General features: G+C 42.5%; 1 protein-coding gene across 2 annotated transcripts in view; it reads right to left on the bottom strand.

The window, feature by feature from the left end:
* Positions 1-20,640, bottom strand: part of LOC147727632 (phospholipid-transporting ATPase ABCA1-like) — a 2,839,360-nt gene that overhangs the window by 1,447,081 nt on the left and 1,371,639 nt on the right. For both annotated transcript variants that reach the window (XM_086961649.1, XM_086961650.1), the window contains exon 18: positions 11,849-11,965. In XM_086961649.1, coding sequence (XP_086817775.1) covers positions 11,849-11,965 — 117 coding nt within the window. The remainder of the gene's footprint in view (positions 1-11,848; positions 11,966-20,640) is intronic.

Here is a 20,640-nt window from a genome sequence, read left to right as displayed (position 1 = left end):
CACAAATGTCACACTCCATTTTGGAGAATTAATACACCAAATATTTAATGCATCTAATACGGAGGGCCTGGCTCACTTTTTTACAATTATGGGATCTGGCCTTGTTTCTTTCTTTCAGGCTATTTTTGGAGAAATTCTTGCCTTTATTCATTTCATTTTTTCCAGCACCTTTGGAGGGTTTTCCCTGGTGCTTCTGCTGTTTCGCGGCGTACAGGTTCTCCTATTATTGCTTGCAACGGATGCTCGATCTTTGGAACTTCCAAACCCGGTCCAGTTGCAACTGTACCGTGATTAAATGCGGCCGCTTTTTGCATCTATGCCAGTGAAGTCTTTTGCCATTGACTACTGGCTGACCTTCTGTTATGCCTACTTCACCTGCGTGCAATGTGTGTTCCACTGCCTCCAGTGTCCTTTTGAAACGGGACATCGATGTCTGTATCTCCAAATCCACACATGCGGCACTCGAATACGATGTTAATGGGTCTGTTGAAGGCCCATGACCAAGGATGTGCCATGGGTAGGTGTTTGGTGTGTAATCCTCTACTTTGGACCAACAGCAGACTTGAGTGCCTGTGCTCTTGCGCAGCGCCTCATAGACCACAGTTTCATCGAGATTAACACAGATTGCCCTGAGATGCTCCTAACAGCTTCTGAATATGAGGAGAATGTGTGCTTGAATGATCTTCTAAACTGGATGGCATACCTTTTTACAATGGAAGGAACAGAAAACATTCTGGAGTTCATGTCTTTCCGCTTTTCCCACAACATTTTTGTATCTGAAGACTAACTATGAATGGGTTGCATTTTTTGAGAGCCCAATTGGCAATTTTTCCAAAAAATTATAACCTCGCAATACGATTTTGTTTTGGGCTTCATAATTATACCAAGGGGTCTTCGACTAAGATGCTTTGCCTCTGATTATCTCTGATTTTTATTTTTCGCATATGGCTAATGCCCTGGCCAAGGGGAGGGTGTCACGTGGCCCATAGGGATATTGTCGTTTACCACTAAGTTAGTATGAGCATGTTGCAGCTTGTTTGCTGCTTTGCACACGTTACCACATGCCTTTATTTTTGCAATAGTTTCAATGACTGCTTTCACATGAGAACTCATCGCTGTGTTCATACTCTGCTCGTTCCTGGGATTTTGACTGACCATTATGTGCAAGGTTCAACAACAATGCCCCCTGCTATTTGGTTCTGGCCAGACCTTAGCCGTCAGATAAAACATAACGATGCAGCTGTTGTTTGGACAACGTATTTGGGTTTATACTGGGGTACACGAATAGGTGAAACACACTTGGACGGGACCTTTCCAAGGAGAACAGCAAGACATCACCTATGATGTAGATCTACCATCTGTAGGCTAAGGTATAGGGTCTGCTGACAAAGCCCAGAGATCTTCTGTTGTATAATAATACTTCTTCTTAGCAAGGGGAGGGAGGTTAGGCACAATAGTATTTTCTCCATTGTCTTTTTATGATGGCATCTCCCTTCATGATCTATGGACTAGCTGCTATGCTACTGTATTTGTATTATGCATTTTCCTGCTTGTTGCGGCACACACACTGCATGTTAGGACACGTTAGTTAAAATACATATTTTAAACTATTCTGTGTCTCTGTCAGATCTTATTGTGGACAAGTACAAGAGAGTGAGTAAAAGGTTTTGTTTTGTTACCGCAATTCCTGAGAGATCTGGGAGTGTTGTGTTCTGGGGTGTCTAATCATTTCTTTCTCTGTGAGTGAGTAGGAGAGCAGGTGAAACACTATAGCTAGTCGATCCTGGGCTCGTGGGTACTAAGGTGGTAGGAAGTCCCAGTCCCAATGCAACAAGTTCCCGTACTCCTGTGCATAGTTCTGTATTTGTGCAGAATCCCTGCAACAGTCCAAAGCACATAATCTAACCACAACTATCTCATTCATCCATTAAGCCTTCAATCTACAACAAATCATTTCTGGGTCAACTCACTATACAGGATGCATGCTAGATGTTATACTTGCACCTTTAGGGCAAACCATGGTTACAGATAGCTCCCTTATAAGCTGGAGGGGTCAAAACATCAAGATTCACACACATATTGATAACAACACTTAGAAGACAACAGTAACCAACAACAACAAATCCTTGTACCGACAATAAAGGAAACCTAGACATCCAGGATCTTAACGCCCAGCTTGGAAAAAAACAATGAACATTTGGCCAAAAAACATACACACCTTCCACAAGTAGATCTCCCCTTGATTGGACAAACAGGCAAACAGATGCAAACTGACTACAAAATAAATTAACATGGAATAATGACATCATCAAAAGAATGGAAACACAATTCAACACTCTACAACACAACTAGAGAAACTCAGGAGATAAAACAGACAAAGGCATGCTACAGCACTATAGTAGAGCCTACAAAAGAACCATAATAACAACAAAAACACAACTACTCTATGTGCATAACTGAAGCAGACTGCTTTTCCAAAGAACTCCATAAAGTTCTAACAGAATGCCGCAACCCAGTGTGCCAAAACAAAAAAACACCATAATCTCAAGACTTCTGTGAGAACATCTACAATTAATTAATCTAAGCAATTATAACAATTGAAAATTTCCTGAAGGAGAATGCAGACAAAACCACAACAATGCATGACCTAACCACAACAGAATGAAACACCAATAACTATCCATCAATGCATAACTTTTATACCCTGCCACAAAAATATTTCCTTGATATTAGCATTGTAGCCAGACCTTTAGGATCACCATCAGTCCCAGCACCCCAAGAATCTTTAACAGTATCCTTTGCTCAATCTGTTCAGGATCAACAAGTCCCTGGAACTAGGTTCATTTTCACCTGAGATCAAAAACTCCTACATCAGACCTCTCCTCAAAAAGAAAAAAAACAATAAATAGACTATTGTTAGAAAATGTTTAGAGATAGTAGTGATTACTCAACTGTTTTACTTAGCTGAACATTATGGCTTACTCTCAGACCAAGAGTCCAGTTTTGGACCAGGCAGAGGAACAGAGTCAGCCATGATATCAATCTGGGATTATCTAAAACTCATTGTGGACAGAAACAGTGTATCTGCTGTAATTCTTCTGGATGTGTCAGCTTTATTTGACACTGTCCACTACAACATGCTACTGCAAAGACTTCACAATATCAATCCATGAAATGGGTTAAAATTGATTGCTTCTTATCTGACAGACAAGTTTTGTTAATCAATCCCCTTTCACATCACCTTCCCACACACACGATAGTGCCATTCCCCAGAGGTCTATTAACCCCTTCCATGCTGATGAGGACCCCCAGCCGTCATGCACTACGGTGCTCGTGTGCTGATGACGGCTGGGGTTCGTCACGGCCCGCCCCTGTTCGTGTTGTTTACAGCACACCAGGGGAATCGCGGCCGCATGGAAGGGGTTAATATCCCCACCATTATTTAATGTTTACCTACCCCCCTTACTATATCTGATTGCATCATGCAACCTCACTGTTACAACTATGCAGAAGACACCAAAATCATTTAAAAAATATACAGCCCCAAAGACCTCACAATTGAAAACTTGATGACTGCCTTTGTGCAATAAACACATGGTTTATGAATAACCATCCAAGGCTCAAACCGCAAAGTCAGAGACTAGGACATGTGGACAATGGAGAAACTGTCAGTCTGCCACCATATGGTATATATAAATTGAAGCCCCTTCAACAACATCAAGAAAAGTTAGAAACATAGGAGCAATCATGGAGTCAGAACTATCCTAGATGCTGCTTGCTAAAAACAAAACAAAGAGTGCCTTCCACATAATGAAAACACCACGCCTCATCTTCCCACACCTTGCATGCCAACCTAAACCGTTACTTTTGACTTAGAGTATACCAAAACGACGTTATGATTGAGTAACTCCGGAGTGTATTCAATCACTACTTTTGGTATGATGCAGAACTGTCCCTCAATGACTATTTGCACCTGAACTGAGAATATGATAATAAGACAAACTACCATCTGGAATAAATAACTGCAAATCCTGAAATGCTTGGTAAGGATGCTAAGGAGATTATTAAAAATGCCTATAGTGTCAACTTAGGTTCTTTTAAGAAAAACGATCATGTACTAAGTGTACGGGGAAAACTAGTTGGCCAGTTTTATCTGTCATATATTATGAGCACGCAATGGCGTTTTTATCTTACAAGATTTCGCCTTGGCACTTTACACTTTTTGTTTGCATTCCCAAAGCAGGGGGGTTGGTGGGAGAAGCTACCCTGCTGCCCCTGTAACAATAGGGTCTCTCAAAATACTCTTCACCTTCTTCTTTTTTGCACTTTGTATAAAGTTCCAAGAAACACTTTCCTCAAACCATTATTAGAATCATTTGGAACGCGTTATTACAAAGAAGCGAATGACTTCTTGTTATCTTTGTCAACTGCACATATTTGTAATGCCGTTTTAAACTTTATCAGATCAGCTTTGGTGATTAGAAATAGATACTGAATCTTGATGGAAATTAGTTTTAAAAAATTGTGTAAACATGTACTGTGATTTTATGGTGGATTAATTGCAATGTCTTTTAACATTTTTAATGTACACTTTTATGATTTCTATATGGAATCGAAATAAAGTTATTTGACTTGACTTGAATAAATAACTTGGAAGGTTCTTGGGACTTTAGGAAAGAGCTTTGTTTTATATCAGTACAATTTCTGAAATACCATCTGTAGAGGACTGATGTTTTGTCACGTTTATGTGCAAATAATTATTTTAAACATATGTTGGTTATTCAGATTTGCTTTATTTTAAGTATAGCAGAACATTTTAACAAAGGCTCTCTTTGGTTGTTGTTAGACCTGGCACCAGTGGCGTGGGTTTCCCCTGTATTTTTCCCTTTGCCTCCTTTTATTTTGGTGTGTGTTGGACTTGGTTGTTGCTGGTCTAGATGCTTTGGCCATTTTGCCACTGCTGTTCAGTGTCAAAGCGCAAGTGCTCCCTGTAAATTGTTGTTATGGATTAGTGATTCCATGATTGGCATATTTGATTTACCCGTCAGTCCCTAGTACATTGCACTCGGTGTGCCCATGCCCTGTACATCAAATGCTGCTAGTGTGCCTCACTGATTGTGCCACCCACATAAACAGCCAGTAAATGTAACTCAGATCTGCCACAGCAGTATCTGTGCGCAGTTTGGTACTGCCATGTAGACTTGGCAAGTGCATCCACTTTCCAGGCCCTACCCCTCCCTTTTATTACATGTTAGTCACCCCTAAGGTAGGACCAAGGTACCCCTGTGGGCAGTGTCCAGTGTATTTGAAAGGTAGGACATACCCTGGAGTGTGTTGCATGTCCTGATAGTGAAATACTGCTAAAATGTGTTTTTTGCTATTGTAAGGCTATCTGTTGCCACAGGATAGAATGGGTAGGTTGCTTATAACATCTTATAAGCATAAACACACCTGGGAACAATAGTGGAAAATAAAGTTTAGTATGCCTGAACTCAGAATGTTGAGAGGCCTCTTTTAGTGAGGGTGATTTTTACATTCTGTGTTTGAAAATACCACTTTTACAATGTAGGTATTTCCTTGCCTAGCCATCCAGTGTGCCTCTGACAGGTTTAGGAGTGACAGGGGATTGGTATGTGCATTCTGTTCAGACAGCCACTTGGGGGTTGAGGCGTGTCCTGCCTTTCCAGGGTGAGTCGGGGCTGGGCTGAATAGACCTGTGCTGCATTTAGAGTAGGGGGAGGAGATTCCTTTCACGCCATAACGGGCCTGGTCTGCCAAGGACAATGCTGTCTCCACCTCCTGACAGGACAGAACTTGTTTTGGCTGAGCAAAGAGCTTCTCTGCCAAAGAGAACAAAGGATATTAATGTATATAAAGAGGTTCCCAGACCCCAGATTTTTAGATCACTATTGGACTTCAAGAGGAACCTCTGCCAAGGAGAAGAGGTGGAGGAGGAGTGCTGCCCCTTTGCTCTGTGCTCTCTGGGGTTGCCTGCAGTGCCTGTTTCTGCCAAGGAGAGTAACTGTGCATGTATCCTGCTTGAAAAAATATCTCCAAGGGCTTGAGGTGGAGCTTGCCCCCTGTTCAAGAGGTCTCAGGAACAGCAAAGACCTCACCATCCTTCTAGACACCATCTCTAGAACTACTGATTTCAGTCACCCCAGTAGACAACGGCAACCAACACTGTCAAAAAAGGCGTCACCCGATTCCATGTCCTGAAGGCCCCACATTGAGCACCGCCACACTTCGCAACGCACCCCTGGTCTCACCGACTCTGTCAATGAGCCGCTGCTTGCAATGCGTCCTGTGGGCACAGCACTCCGTACCGCTTCGCTACACGCTGCACAGACATAACTGTCTCCGTCACTGCCCGACTCACATATCAACTGGCTCCATCTCCGCATCGTGACCTGCCAGCACCGCATTGAGAACCTACTCACCGTGCAACGCAAACCTTGGTGAGGACACCACATGCTGCAAAGCTTTCATCTCACCTCTAAACCGCAGCGATTGCCCCTGACCTCCTCGTACCCTTGTGTCTGCCGCAATGAGTAAAGGTTCTGTTTTTGAGTCTGTCTTCCCTCTAGCTGATCACGCACAAATGCGGTCCGCTGGATGTGTTAGACTCTGTTGTTTCCAGCATCAAGGTAACCCTGAACAAGGCTACAGACTTGGAGGAACCGTATTTTCAGATTTTTCTGTCATTTAAAGGTTATCTTGCAAAGTAGCTAATTTTTCAGTATTGTAGTGTGGATTTTTGTTGTATTTGGTCTTGTTTAAGTTTAGAAGAGATTACTTATTTTTCTAAACTGTTGTGGTGTTCATTTGTAGTGTTTTCACTGTATTAATGTATGTATGCACAAATGCTTTACAAATTGCCTCTGAGATAAGCCTATCTGCTCGTGCCAAGCTACCAAGGGGGTGAGCAGGGGTTATTTTTGAAGTGTATCCCCCTTACCCTGACTAGGAAGAAGGGTCTCTACTTGGACAAAGGGGCAAACCCCTGTCAATTAACGACCCCCATATCTTACAAATTAAGATTGTATGCACATAGAGGTCATTAATCATGTTTAGTTCATCGTTGGAACAAAATATTACAGGTATCATCTATAAGTGTATTTCCTTTCATGTTTACTTTTGGGATTGGGTTTTTCCAGTCACGTGACAGAAACGGTTTCACCTGTGTTGACCACTACTAATTGGTTCACCTGTGGTGATCTCACTTTGGGTACAAACATCATGGTTCATGGAAGGAACACGCAATTGTTGGCACTGAGGAATTATAAGTTATGCTTATGGCACAGTGAGTTTTGTTCATAAGTTTGATTTCTGTGCAAGGTTAATTACACTTGGATTCTCTTTGGTTTAACCCCTTCCATGCTCATGACGAGCCCAGCTCGTCATGAGTCACAGGGGAGCTGGGCTAATGACGAGCTGGGCTCGTCATATCGGCTGTGGCCCATCCACGCGCGATTGATTCCCCACCTATGCGGGAGAATTAATCAGTGGGTGGGGTCGTGACGAGCCCAGCTTGTCATGAGCACAGCTACACTGTGGCTCATGATGCGCTGGGCTCATCACGAGCACCGCGGTGCAGCGGCCCCCTCCCCCCGCACCGTGGAAGAATTACCCCTGCGGCAAAGAGGTTAAGGACATTTTTGCTCATTTTTATGGCTGTTTTTAGTTTTAACTGAGTACGTTTTTCCAATTCACAGCACGATGGTGAAGGCTTGCATCACGGTTAGTTTTGTGCACATGTTTAATTGGTTCCTTTATTATTTTTGATGAATGGACCTTTGATTTAGTTATACCTGACAAAGGACATTAATGTCCAAAATGCATTGGGTGGATAGCAGTGTAGTGTAGGATAGCAGAGAAGTGTGGCTCAGTGGTTAGAGGCGGCAGACCCGGAAGCTGGGATCGACCGTGGACCAGGGTTCGATTCCCCGCCTCGGCGGGTCTTGGGCTCAAAATTCCACGGCCTCGACAATTCTCGCTCCGGTGCCTACTCGACTCACGGGGTCTCACTCTGCAACTCTGGGCAATAGCTTGCTTAATCTCCACGACGGCCCCTCGCGGCGGGATGCCTGGCTTTCACCCTGTGGACACCCTGCCGGGGCCTCTCACAGGGGAATACCAGGACGGGTTCCCTAGGCAAGCGCCAGGATGCCCTTTGGGTGACAGGTTGCGCTATATAAATACACCTACATTTACATTATTGATTGTGAACAGGGCATTCCGAATGCTGATAAAGTACGCCTGGATGGGCATTTCTCAACCATTTAAAGTTGGGAAATTGACTGTTTTATAACACAACAAGAGATTCGGAGGAAATTAAAGAAAGAACTTTGGATGAAAAATAGCTTACTAGCTTGACCTTGGATTTATGTAATGAGTGTTGACATTCAGAAATGATTGCATCATAGTGCGGCCTGAGTTTGGTAAGTGATGACGTACCAGGTATTTTTTTTAATATAAACCGTAATACATCCTCATGCTTGTAATCTTCAAGCTTGACTATGCCAACAGCATATACCTTGGCACACCTGCATTTGTTCTATGCAAAATACAACTCATCCAAAATGCTGCCTCAAGAATTATTTTCCACCTTCACCCTATAAAACTCATGTCTAAATTCCTGCAATCACTCCACTGGCTAACTATAGCTAGAAAGGCAATGTTCAAGGTACTCTGCATTCTCCACAGAGCCTCCCAAGGAAAAGGACCGCTATACCTACAAGATAAGTTCAAGCAATACAAACCAAACATAACACTGCACTCCATGATTGCACCACTAATCATAATAACACCTTTTTTAAATGTATTTTATTGCATTTTGAAATTATATAAACAGAGCCTTTTGCCAAAGACATTAGCATGTGTAGTAATATGGCTAGTCGAATAGCAGCAGTTACATATCCCTAAAAAATTAAAAAGTAATATTAATTCAGCAGTAAGTCAGGTACGGAGCATGAAGTTGTGCTGTTATAAATGAAATAAAGATCGAAGAAAGAGAAAGCTATGGGGAACATTAAGTTAACCTACCCCCGCCCACAAGGTCACCTACCTTGCTAATACCACATTGATCATTCAGTCAATCTAATGCAATAAGAGTGTGAGTCATCCCTGCGTGTGAGATGTCAAATTAGCTAATGTACAATGCGGATTGCAGGTGATAGGGGAATGTCAACTGCCGGGATCTGCCAGTGCTTGCCTCAACACTCGCCCCAGGATCAGTCTATATCCTCTGCCTAAGCCTTAAACTGTTCCAACACAGCGTCCGATGACATAGCAATGGGCAGTTTACACAGCCCACGGCATTTCTCCCTCTGTAGCGCTGTGCTCTCAGCAGAACATTGGTGCCAAACCTTCTCATCCCAGCTCACCATGAGGGGTGTAGTGGAAGACTTACAGGGGTGTGGTATCTAGCTGTTGACGAGTTGAAGTGCTAAGCAACATACCACCTTACAATAAAAAATCCTCAGGGAGCACTGCTTTCTCAGTACAAGCTGTCAAGCTCTGTAGCATTAGAAGCACCCAGGAACATGTATACTTCCAAAGACAGTTGAAAAATGGGCTATTTAGTAGAAAACTGCAGCACTTCCATCCGGGCAACAGATCTCAGAAAACAGTCTCACATTCAAGTGCAATCCTCAGCTTACAAGCCATGAATTGCCAAAAACTCAAACAGCAAACTTCCTTATGATGCAGTTAACCTAAAAAGGGCTGAAATGGTTCCATGTACTTCCTTGTAGAAGAGTTATGGCCCACAATAATACTAAAACTATAATACACAGCGGGCAGCAACAAATAAATTATACCTATTAAATTCACATAATATATATATATTATGAGGGTTGTCCATTATCAGCACTGTAGAGGTAAACATCACCAAATGAACAGGGGTGGAATAACCAAAGAGACTGTACAAATTACAGGACAATATTAGAGGACTTCAATGTAGTCCATTTACTGCAGGTCCTAAGTATCTATTTGATCTGACTGCTTCTATACATATGTCATAGACACTCAGATAATAAAAGTGTCCATCCCAACAGGCCTCTCCATTGCTCTCCTTACAACCATGCCAACTCAGGACCACAACTATATACAAAATCACAGATTAGACAACCAAGTGCGGTAACACGATAAACACACTATATTATATGAAATGCCATAAAGGAACCCGCAAAGATGTTCAAAGTGAAGAGCATGCTGAAAACCATAAAACTGTGTGCCTGTCTCCCATACTTCACCATCAACACATTGATACGAGCTGCATTCTATAACTTGACAACCACATCTCAGCGGTCATCACCCACGACATGGAAATGCTTACCACATAGGATCAAAACAAAAACATTATTCTTCCAACCACACACCCGAGACTGTGTAGCATGCTACTCATCTAGGCATACGCTTTAGCACCCCTCATAGAAGTTGTAAGTACTATATAAATGCTGCAATGCAATAAGAACTGGTCAGTTGGGCCCTTGGAAAAGATAAGATTCTTACAACGTTTGTGGCCCTGCAGTTTAACTAGAAGTCCACTAACTGACCCTTGGAATTCACTTTTTGTCCTGGGTACAAGCCATCTGGGTCTCTCTCAACAGGTTCAAAACCAGGTGCATTCATTCTTCTTCCACAGGTCCAGATGTGCTCTGAAGATGATGTCCAGGATTTGCCACCTTTATGCCTGGTTAAAAGGGAAAACGTTCCCAGGGGCAACCCTACCCATTGTGACACAATTTTCTGGGTGTTTGGCATTAAACAATCCTGCAGTACACTGCTCTGACAATATGTAACATGGCAAAATCTGTCTTCCCTGTGCTGAGCTCTAAGCACACACCTGAAGTGTTTCTAGGAAATAAAGAAACTTTACCCTGCAATACAGTTCCGAAGCAGGTTTTCCTGCGCAGGGATTGGTGAAATCATGCTCACTTGGACATTGGCAGGGGCAAACAAAGTTGTCCCATTATATGGCGTTCGTTGGAAAGCTTTTAGTTCTACTTACAGTGAAGTTTTGAGTGGTGTTTGGTAAAAGTAAAAACTGTCCACGTGTCCGCCCACTCTAAATTAGGTGGGCAGGCACATGGTTAAAACTCTGTCTAAGGGATATGTTAGTCTGCCCATCTGTAAATCAGACAGGTGGACATTAAGTTTGGTGGAAGCCGTTCTCCATCGCCTTTGTGAAGGAATTTGCTCTCCATTAAATTCTAAATCTGTCCCTTAGTCTCCGCACCAATGTGTGCCCTGTCTATGTAAAGTAACGTACTGTTCAATTTGACAAAACACTCAATAATGGAGGGACTTTTGCAATTCATCAGATTCAACTTTTGCTTCGTAATGTTATGAATTTTGTGAAAATGTTTCATACAGATGAAAAGATAGAAATTCATAAAATACAGCACCACTTGTTTTATATTGTGATTTTTTTTACATTATTATCACGTTGTTATATTTGGTATCAGTAAATATGTATATAAATATTAACTAAAACAATAATAATAATAATCTTAATAAAGAAATATAATATTAAAATAACAAAAAAGCTTTGCATATACATGTGACAGCTGTTTGCAAATGGATACTAGGCTCTTTTGAAATGAGCAAACAGCAATCTAAACTCAGGGCCTCATTTACAGTTTATCTGTTTGGTATACTCAGTCACAAACATGGCGGGTGCTCTATCCGCCATATTACCAGTGCAACACTGCCTAAGGCGCTTGTAAATCAGCGAATAGGAAATCCGCCATGTTTTGATAAAGTATCCCATCCGCCAAACTTAAAATATAGCCAAATGTCATAGGACTTTATAACATGTAACGTCTTTTTGTGATTTAGTTACCAGTATTAATGTTTTCTGATTCAGAGGGCACTGCATCCACTTCATTTCTTTTTCTACGTCCACACCAGTATGACACAGTAAAGGGGTAGTACCAGGGCTTTGGAATTCCGTATTGACCTGTTAAAAGAAAATATATAAGAGTTTTTGTGGACTGTATAACTGTGACACAGTGTAGAAAACTATACATTTATATTTATCTGTAGAGTCGTTTCAAATAGTCAAACGGCTGCGATTCAAACCATTCCCTCACAGGCCAAGTGTTGCAATGTGACAATAGGGATAACTCAGGGGGCTGTTTCATAATAATTATTCTCATTATATAAAGTTGGATAAAGTGTACACTTTTTAAACCTGAAAAATACTTCAGTTCTGGAACCTAATTTAGCAAATAGCTACAACTACCTACCTGCTACCTGTGGTCCAACACATTAGTTCACAATTGTAAAATAAAGGTCTCAGGGGCATATTATCAAGGGGGTTTATCTCCGCTTTTTTGGCTTTAAAAGCCAAGAAAGCGGAGATAAAATTATCTCCATATTACCAAGCTGTCGCTAACACCAGTTAGTGACAGCTAATAGGAGATAGCGACCATCTTGGGCCTTGCTTTGCATGTCAGTGATATTTATCACTAATGACATGCAAAGTGGGCGTGCCAAGATGTTAGCGACTGGAAAGAGTCCCTAACATCGCTATCTCCTATTACCAACTTTTGGAGATATTCGCGCTAAGCGCGAATATCTCCAAAAGCTAACACCTGCCCTGAGCAGTTCTTAGCCATGTTATCCAATGGGAGGTGGATAACATGGCTAAGAGCATTTGCTCGATAATGCATGAATATCGCTGACTTTTCAGCGATATTCATGCATTTCGGCCGTTTTTTATCGCATTTGCGATAAACCTTGTTAATAGCAAGGTTTATCTGCGATAAAAATCGCCGATGTGCGGCGATAATTTTTGTCTCTAAACAAGTTAGAGACAAAAATTATCGCTAGTTGTTGTTAATATGCCCCTAATTTTTTTAATCTTCTCCTTTCCTTTTGATCTCAAATGGGGTGTTACATGTGTTTTTAGTTTCCGAATCAAGGGGCATATTTCCAACAACTAGCGATAATTTTTGTCTCTAACTTGTTTAGAGACAAAAATTATCGCCGCACATCGGCGATTTTTATCGCAGATAAACCTTGCTATTAACAAGGTTTATCGCAAATGCGATAAAAAACGGCCGAAATGCATGAATATCGCTGAAAAGTCAGCGATATTCATGCATTATCGAGCAAATGCTCTTAGCCATGTTATCCACCTCCCATTGGATAACATGGCTAAGAACTGCTCAGGGCAGGTGTTAGCTTTTGGAGATATTCCCGCTTAGCGCGAATATCTCCAAAAGTTGGTAATAGGAGATAGCGATGTTAGCGACTGTTTTCAGTCTCTAACATCTTGGCACGCCCACTTTGCATCTCATTAGTGATAAATATCACTGACATGCAAAGTGGGGCCCAAGATGGTCGCTATCTCCTACTAGCTGTTGCTAACTGGTGTTAGCGACAGCTTGGTAATAGGGAGATAATTTTATCTCCGCTTTCTTGGCTTTTAAAGCCAAAAAAGCGGAGATAAACCCCCTTGATAATATGCCCCCAAAACCTCCATTATGGTACAGTTAACCTAAATGAATACATGGGCCCTGTTTGTAGACAATCCTATTATATTTGTAGTGATATTTTGATTATGCCTGGTAAAAGAGCGTGTGAATGCAACATTGTGTGGCAAGGTTCGCTAAGTAGCTGTATCTGTCCTGCTCTCTCACTGTCTTGATGCTGCATTGCCAGAGGTCTTTAAATAAACTGATTCGGCCATGGAGCAGTTCCACAGGAAGACAACACACAGTTATTTGGGATCTGTTAAAATAGCAGGGATGGAAATCTGTGTTAGAAAGAGAAGTCGCCTGAGTAACCAAGCATCACAAAGATGAACAAGGAGTCATTGAGCCTGGCTACTAACATTTTTCATTTTCTACCTTTAGCACTTGAAAATCACCAGAAAACAATGTTTTCACAGAATAACAAACCCACGCATTTTGATCATCCTCTGAACTTGGTGGTCTTAGCTTCATGGATTCAAAGACCTGCTTCTGCCCTTGTTGGACTCAAGATAGATTACGGAAATTGAGGAACATAACTCCGGAAACCATAACCAAAACAGAAGGGCCATTTGCCAGTTGCTGGCAAACCTTATATTGGCTTGCAAAGACCCAAAGTAGCCTGAAGAATCAGAGACCCTTTGGAATTTATGAAAAATAAAGAGCATGGCAGCTGTTCTGTACAACCCAACTAGGTTTTGAATGAACTAAGGGCCTGATTAGATCCTTGCGGGCAGGTAAATCTGTCATAATGTTTAGGATATCCCCTCCGCCATAATATAAATCCCATTATATCCTATGGGATTTATATTTCGGCAGACGGGATATCTGTCACCATTGTGATGGAGTAACCATCCTCCAAGATCTAAATCAGGTCCTAAATTAACACCTGTTTGGGTTGGAGGGTCCTTTGAGATGACCACCAGACGACATCTTTTGTAGCACAGAGCTGTTGCCCGGATACACTAGCTGAGCAATCAAATAGAGTTGGCTGGACATTGGCATAGACTTTGTTGGTGTTACTACAAGTAATGGGTTGGAACTTTCCATCTTTTTACAGTTTATCAAAAGTCCAATAAAGGACAGAGTGGAAAAACCCTGCATCTATTTAAGGAGTAAGCATCTTTATTTTTCTTCATCAGTGCCAGCCGGTGCTCAAATCATTTTCAAGTTTACTAAGATAATTCACTTCTAGCAATGCAATGACCATCAGAGACCATTTTATCAGTCTTCAGACCCTCCATGTGATTTGCACTGACTGAAAAGTTCTGCGCTCTCAAGAGCCAACTGTGATAATACACTGATTATGCAGGCCATATTTACTAATAGTTCCACACTGTGTTACGTCAACAGGAGAGAGCCGACCTATGTGACATTTAAAAACATATGACACTGTTCAATTCTCTCCCTGCACTGGTGCACTTGCAGCTGCCTATTTTCAATTTTATTTCTCCACTTTTCATGCATGCCTTTTTAGTAGTATCCAATTTATAATTTTTTACCATCGTATTCTGTTGGTGCCCGATTCCATTGGGTGATTTCAGAGAAACTGATATTTGGTGGTGCCCAACCCACCTACGGAATTACTTCTTCCAAAGACAGAGTGTGATGGAGCTAATTCCATCTGCAGTTTCTTTAAGAGAGAAGACGCTTAAAATGGATCATTTAAGCACTTCTTTCACTCCTAAAGATAAAAGCAGGTTCTTTTCATGTAATGGAAATACAACATGATTTTTGATAGAAGTTTTTCACAATAATTCTGGCAGAGGTATTCATTTGTGTTTGGCTTGTAATACCACACAGTGAGACAAGGGCACTTTAAAGTAGATTGAGACCTCCATCACATTGCAACCTGCTCTGTAAAATGGTGTAGAAACTCAGACGAAGCATGCTAGGTGTAAGAAAGTGGGTTATTTGGTGGAAAGGATATAATAACTTTTCCGTTTATAAGTCCACAACCTTCCATCTGGAAGGATCCAAGTACACCATTGTAGCACTTGACTCTCTTAAGGTAGCAAGACAGAGTAGTCCTAAGTCTACTCAGGTGAGGCATGTAGGCTAGTACCACAGTCTGCAGGCAAGCACAAGGAGAGGGGCACTACGTTCATCTGGTTCTGGCTAATCCCCCCCAAGGACCACGTTTGTCTCTGTTTTCTTTGGCCCTTTTGTGCTATTGTTCACACCTTGTGCCACATTCTGTTCCTGATAGCCTGCCCTAGCAACCAGGAGGGTCAATTTAGAGCCTACTTACCCCTAAACTTTCATTTTTATATGGAAATTGCTTTTCGGCACTGCAGTCCCTCAAATGAGGTAGAACTCAGGACTTGTCCTCTATCCGGCACCTAGTGTTCCACTCAGCCAGTAGCTCACATGCAGCAGCATTTTGCAGCCCTCAAGGTGGAATACTCTTCATGCCTGCACTCTTCACGCCCCCCAGTTTTATTTGACCACTGGTAGAGCACCCAAATGGGTAGAAGTCAGAACGACCCTCTGATGATGGACACCCCTATGCAGGTCTGGCCATTAAAAAAGTATGGTGCAAAATCTTTTCTTGCAGCCACCCCTCACCCCAAGCAGGCCCATAACTCTACTGTGCCGCTAGAGAGTTTAAGCGGTCCTGTGCCACTGACCTTGGAGAGATAAATCCACAGTATCCCAATTAGTACATGACCAGGGTGTCCTAGCTCGCCAGACAGTGGTTTGGCCTTCTTCAGGGTTCTGCAAAATCCATCTTCTCTCTTCCCCTCTCCTCTGTGCAGAAATCTTTAAGCCGGGATCGAACGTTCTAGAAGAACTCAGGCCAATCCTAGGATGAGTCCCCATCACTTCAGCTCTGTCCGAACCCTCCGGCTTAGCTTTTCAGATATTCAATGATAGTGACTGGAAGTGGTCTGTTGAAAGACCTCTCTAAGAGCCTGACACCACATCCTGTAATTGTCACAGCTACATGGTCCTTCCGCTTCAAGACTTCAAAGAGGATGCTTTCCTGTGATTGGCTCCAGAGGTTTGGCACTCTCCCCTTTGTTCTCCATGGAATGAGCCTTGCCAGGCCTGGTGCAGAGTAAACAGCAATTAGCACATGTATATGCCATGTCTATCCTTTCTCTCTATAGGAACAGGACAATCTACGACCAAATGGTTCTGTTGTGTGGAGTTGTATTTAATCCTCTGGCTTGTCAGAAGGGTGATTCTACTCGCCTAGCAGGGGGAGCAAATGCCTGGAATCTAGTTAGTTGTAAGTCAGAAAAATATGTTAAGTCTCCAAGTGCATCAAGGAGTGCATATATGACAAATCTCTAATCGCTGGATCAATTTTTACCTTAAGAATGTTTTGTTGTTCCAGTATTTAGGCCTAACTATGGTGCAATTCTACTTTAGTGCATATTCCACCCGTAATGTAAAATATAGTAAAGTATCCACCCTATTGACTGAAGCAGTACAGGTGTACACCAATCCCTGAAGTCTCCCATCTGTGCTACGCTGCCTGTGTGCAGATACCAGACTGAGATGAATGATAGACCCTTTCATTCAGTTCACACATATGTGCACACCTGTGTATTCACATGTTCTTGTGCAGCCAACCCAGCAGAAGAGTAACAGACTAGCAGTCCTTCTTGCAGAGAAGCACAGTAGTCCTCCTCATCCTTCCACGAGTCTAGAGTTGTACTGAAGAGTTGGGTCTGAGGGGCCAATATTTCTACCTGGTACCAGCTTTGAAATATGATTAGGTTCTATAGGTTTCCACCCCAGAGGTGTTTGGATTTTCCTGCCTCCCTGCTCTGGCCCCAGCTTGCCTGGGGTCACAAAAGACTAGTGCCAATTCCTTTGTGTGTGTGCCCAGGAAGAGCCTTTGTGATGTGCACAGGTGGTAGGCGACAGCTCCTCCCCCACATCACGTTAGATATGTCTCATCCTGCCAACACCTATTGCCGTTTCTCTCCCTGTCTGGAAGAAATACACTAACACCAACTGCCAGCTACACCTAGTCATGTGACCCAGGATACAGGCAACAGGCACCAAATGATTAAGGCAAGAAAATGCCAAGTTTGTTATCACTACCTAGAGGAACCATTTTTGACCTTAAATACTGTGAAAGAGACCTTACAGCATGGCTAGGTAAAGACCTTTTCCCAGCAGGAATGCTAGCAAGCACAATAGACTTTGTTTCTGGCAAAGGGGTTATTAACAACAGAAAGATGTTCAAATTGTGGATCCAAAGCTTAGCTTATTATACAGGGAACATATCCTGTAACTGCCTGTGTCTTTGCATGCCAGCACCATGCTTTATGTTTCCAACATTTGCTAGACGTTGGGAAACCAATTCAGAGCCACTTCTCTAGGCACTTGTGGCCCATGCCAATTTCATTTGGTTACATAATCATTATTAGATAAACCCTAACTTTGCAGAAAGTCAACTCTATATCTTATGTCCCTGCAATTCTGTCAGACCACTCAATGGTGGAAATGGTAGTCAATATGAAACAGAAAAAACATTACAGGAGATGGACACTGGATCGGACGCTGCTGCTAGAAGAAGGAGTCAGACAGGATTTAGTTACCCAGTCTGAAGAATTTTTTATGGTCAATACAGGGTCAGCAAATAAACAAATCGTCTGGGAATCGTATAAAGCTTTTTCCCAAGGCTTGTTAACAACTCTGATGATCAGGAGGAATAGACTGAGGAAAGAGAAAAGGGAAGCATGGATTTCTAGAATCAAGCTTAAGGAGCTGGAGTTACAGAGGGCATCGGCAGAGGAGTCGGACAACAGGCAAATACATCAGAGAGAGCTCGATTGTCTGCGAGCAGAATTTCAAGCAGGGTTGGACAAGGATTTGAAGGAAAAGTGGGACATTAGTAATTTACAGCAGTTTGCTTACGGTGAGAAGTGTGGACGTCTCCTGGCCTGGAAGGCCCGAGCCGACAGAACAAGAAATCAGATAGATAGTTTGGTTTTATCAAGTACAGGGGAAAAAACAAACGAGGATGACTGTATCAGAGAAGAAGCAAAGAGATACATGCAGTCTCTTTATGGACCTAACTCCTCTAGGGGTAAGCAACAAGCAGAATCCTGGTTTGCAAATGTCCAGCTCCCTAAGCTATCTGAGACAGATTGTTCTTACCTTAGTTCAGAAATCAAAGAAGGGGAAGTCAGGGCTCAGGTGGCGAAAATGGCTAAGGGCAAAGCCGCAGGCCCAGATGGGCTTCCAGTGGAGCTGTTTAAGATCGTTTTAGAGCAGATCATAGGGGTTCTGACCCTATTGTTCAAGGAAGTCTTACTTAGGGGAGGACAGGTCCCTAGGTCTTGGGCTGAGGCAACGGTCACATTACTGTTGAAGCCAAATAAGGACCCGAGTAGGATAGAGTCCTACAGGTTCATTTCACTACTAAATGTGGACTATAAAATATTCGCGGGGGTATTGGCTACGAGACTAGCAAAGGTAGTAAAATCGGTAGTACATTGTGACCAAAGGGGCTTCATTCCGGACAGGCAGCTCAATGAGTTGACCTTTCAAGTGGTGGCAGCGATTGATGTAGCTCAAGAAAAGAAGCAGCCTTTGACCATAGTAGCAGTAGACGCCGCGAAGGCATTTGACCAAGTTGACTGGAACTACTTGTGGTTGGCGATGGAAAAATTTGGCTTTCCGATGAACTACATAACAGCCATTAAGCTTTTATACTCAGACCCAACAGCAAAGGTCCTAGTAAATGGTTCTCTGACTGAGCAGTTTCATATCTCCCGAGGCACTTGTCAGGGATGTCCCCTATCCCCCCTTTTGTTTGACTTGTATATAGAGCCCTTCGTTTGTTTATTAAGAGCAGATCCAATAATTAAACCCTTTAAGATTGCGGATATGGAGTTTAAGATGGCTTTGTACGCGGATGACTTGTTAATGTATACAATAAATCCGGATGTGGCAATCCCCAGACTATTAGATCTTGCAAAGGGGTTTGGTAATATTTCGGGGTACTCAATCAATGCCGAAAAGACGGAAATAATGGAATGGAACCAGCAGTCTAGCTCGACAGGGAAGAAGAATAAAATGAGGCACCTGGGAATCCATTTGGTCAATGAGATAGATGAAATCCCCAAAATTAACTTAGAAAGGATCATTAAAGATACAATTGCTTTATTGCAACGTTGGTCCTCTCTGCCTTTAAACATATATGGGAGAGTGAATCTCCTGAAAATGATAGTGCTCCCTAAGGTCACTTTTCTATTTAATGCCATCCCATTATCTTTTCCAGCACCCTTAATTAAAAAACTACAAGGAAAATTGGGCTCATTCATTTGGAATGCCAAAGGCCCTCGTATAGCATGGAAGAAATTAAGAAGGGGTCTCAAGACAGGAGGACTCGCCTTTCCAGACTTAATGCTGTATTGCCACGCTTTTCATTTTAAGCATTTTAGAATTATGGCGGGTCGTATGGACCAATCATCAATGGGGTTGCTATTCTCTGTTCTATTAAAGGAGGTTCCTCAGGGTTCCAGTTTTTTTCTTTACAAGTTTGGGGACCCAAAATTCTTTAAAAAAGTAAGGTTGAAGATTTTAAGGTCAGCTTTGAAAAATTGGGTATTTGTAAGGATTAAACTAAACATTACTTATTACGCGCCGCAGGCACCCATACGGGACTCACCAGGCCTCCCAGCCTGCCTTAATGATCAACTGTCACTACCTTTGAAGCAGGCAGGGCTGCAGAGGTGGGGAGATCTGCAGGGAGATGGCCAACTCTTAAGCTGGGACACATTGTCCAATCTAACTAGGGGGGCCCTGACGCGGTTTAAATACTACCAATTGTCAGGCTGGTGGACAACGAGATCTGGGATACCCAATGATAATAACCCCCCTAACCCTAAATTTGATGCGGTAGCTAGAAGGGGTAAGTGGAAAAGCCAAATATCTTTTTGTATTCGGCAATGTTAGAAGGGGAGGATGTGACGGAGGCTGAAATCAGTAAATTGTGGTGTAACGCTCTTACCCCGACTAACGGGCCTTTTTTGGATTTCTGGCGCGACTCCTTCAGGGTGTTAAATGCCGTAATCAAGCCGGCTGCGCTGAAAAGGAATCACATATACACCATGTATAGGGTCTATATAACTCCGAAGAAATTGGCAAAATTCTCAAATATTGACTACAATTGCCCAAGGTGTGGCCT

This window comes from Lissotriton vulgaris, chromosome 3_1 (genome assembly GCF_964263255.1).
Source record: "Lissotriton vulgaris chromosome 3_1, aLisVul1.2, whole genome shotgun sequence".
Lineage (NCBI taxonomy): Eukaryota > Metazoa > Chordata > Amphibia > Caudata > Salamandridae > Lissotriton > Lissotriton vulgaris.
The sequence above is the reverse complement of the archived record's forward strand: the minus strand, read 5'-3'. Positions and strand labels throughout refer to the sequence as shown.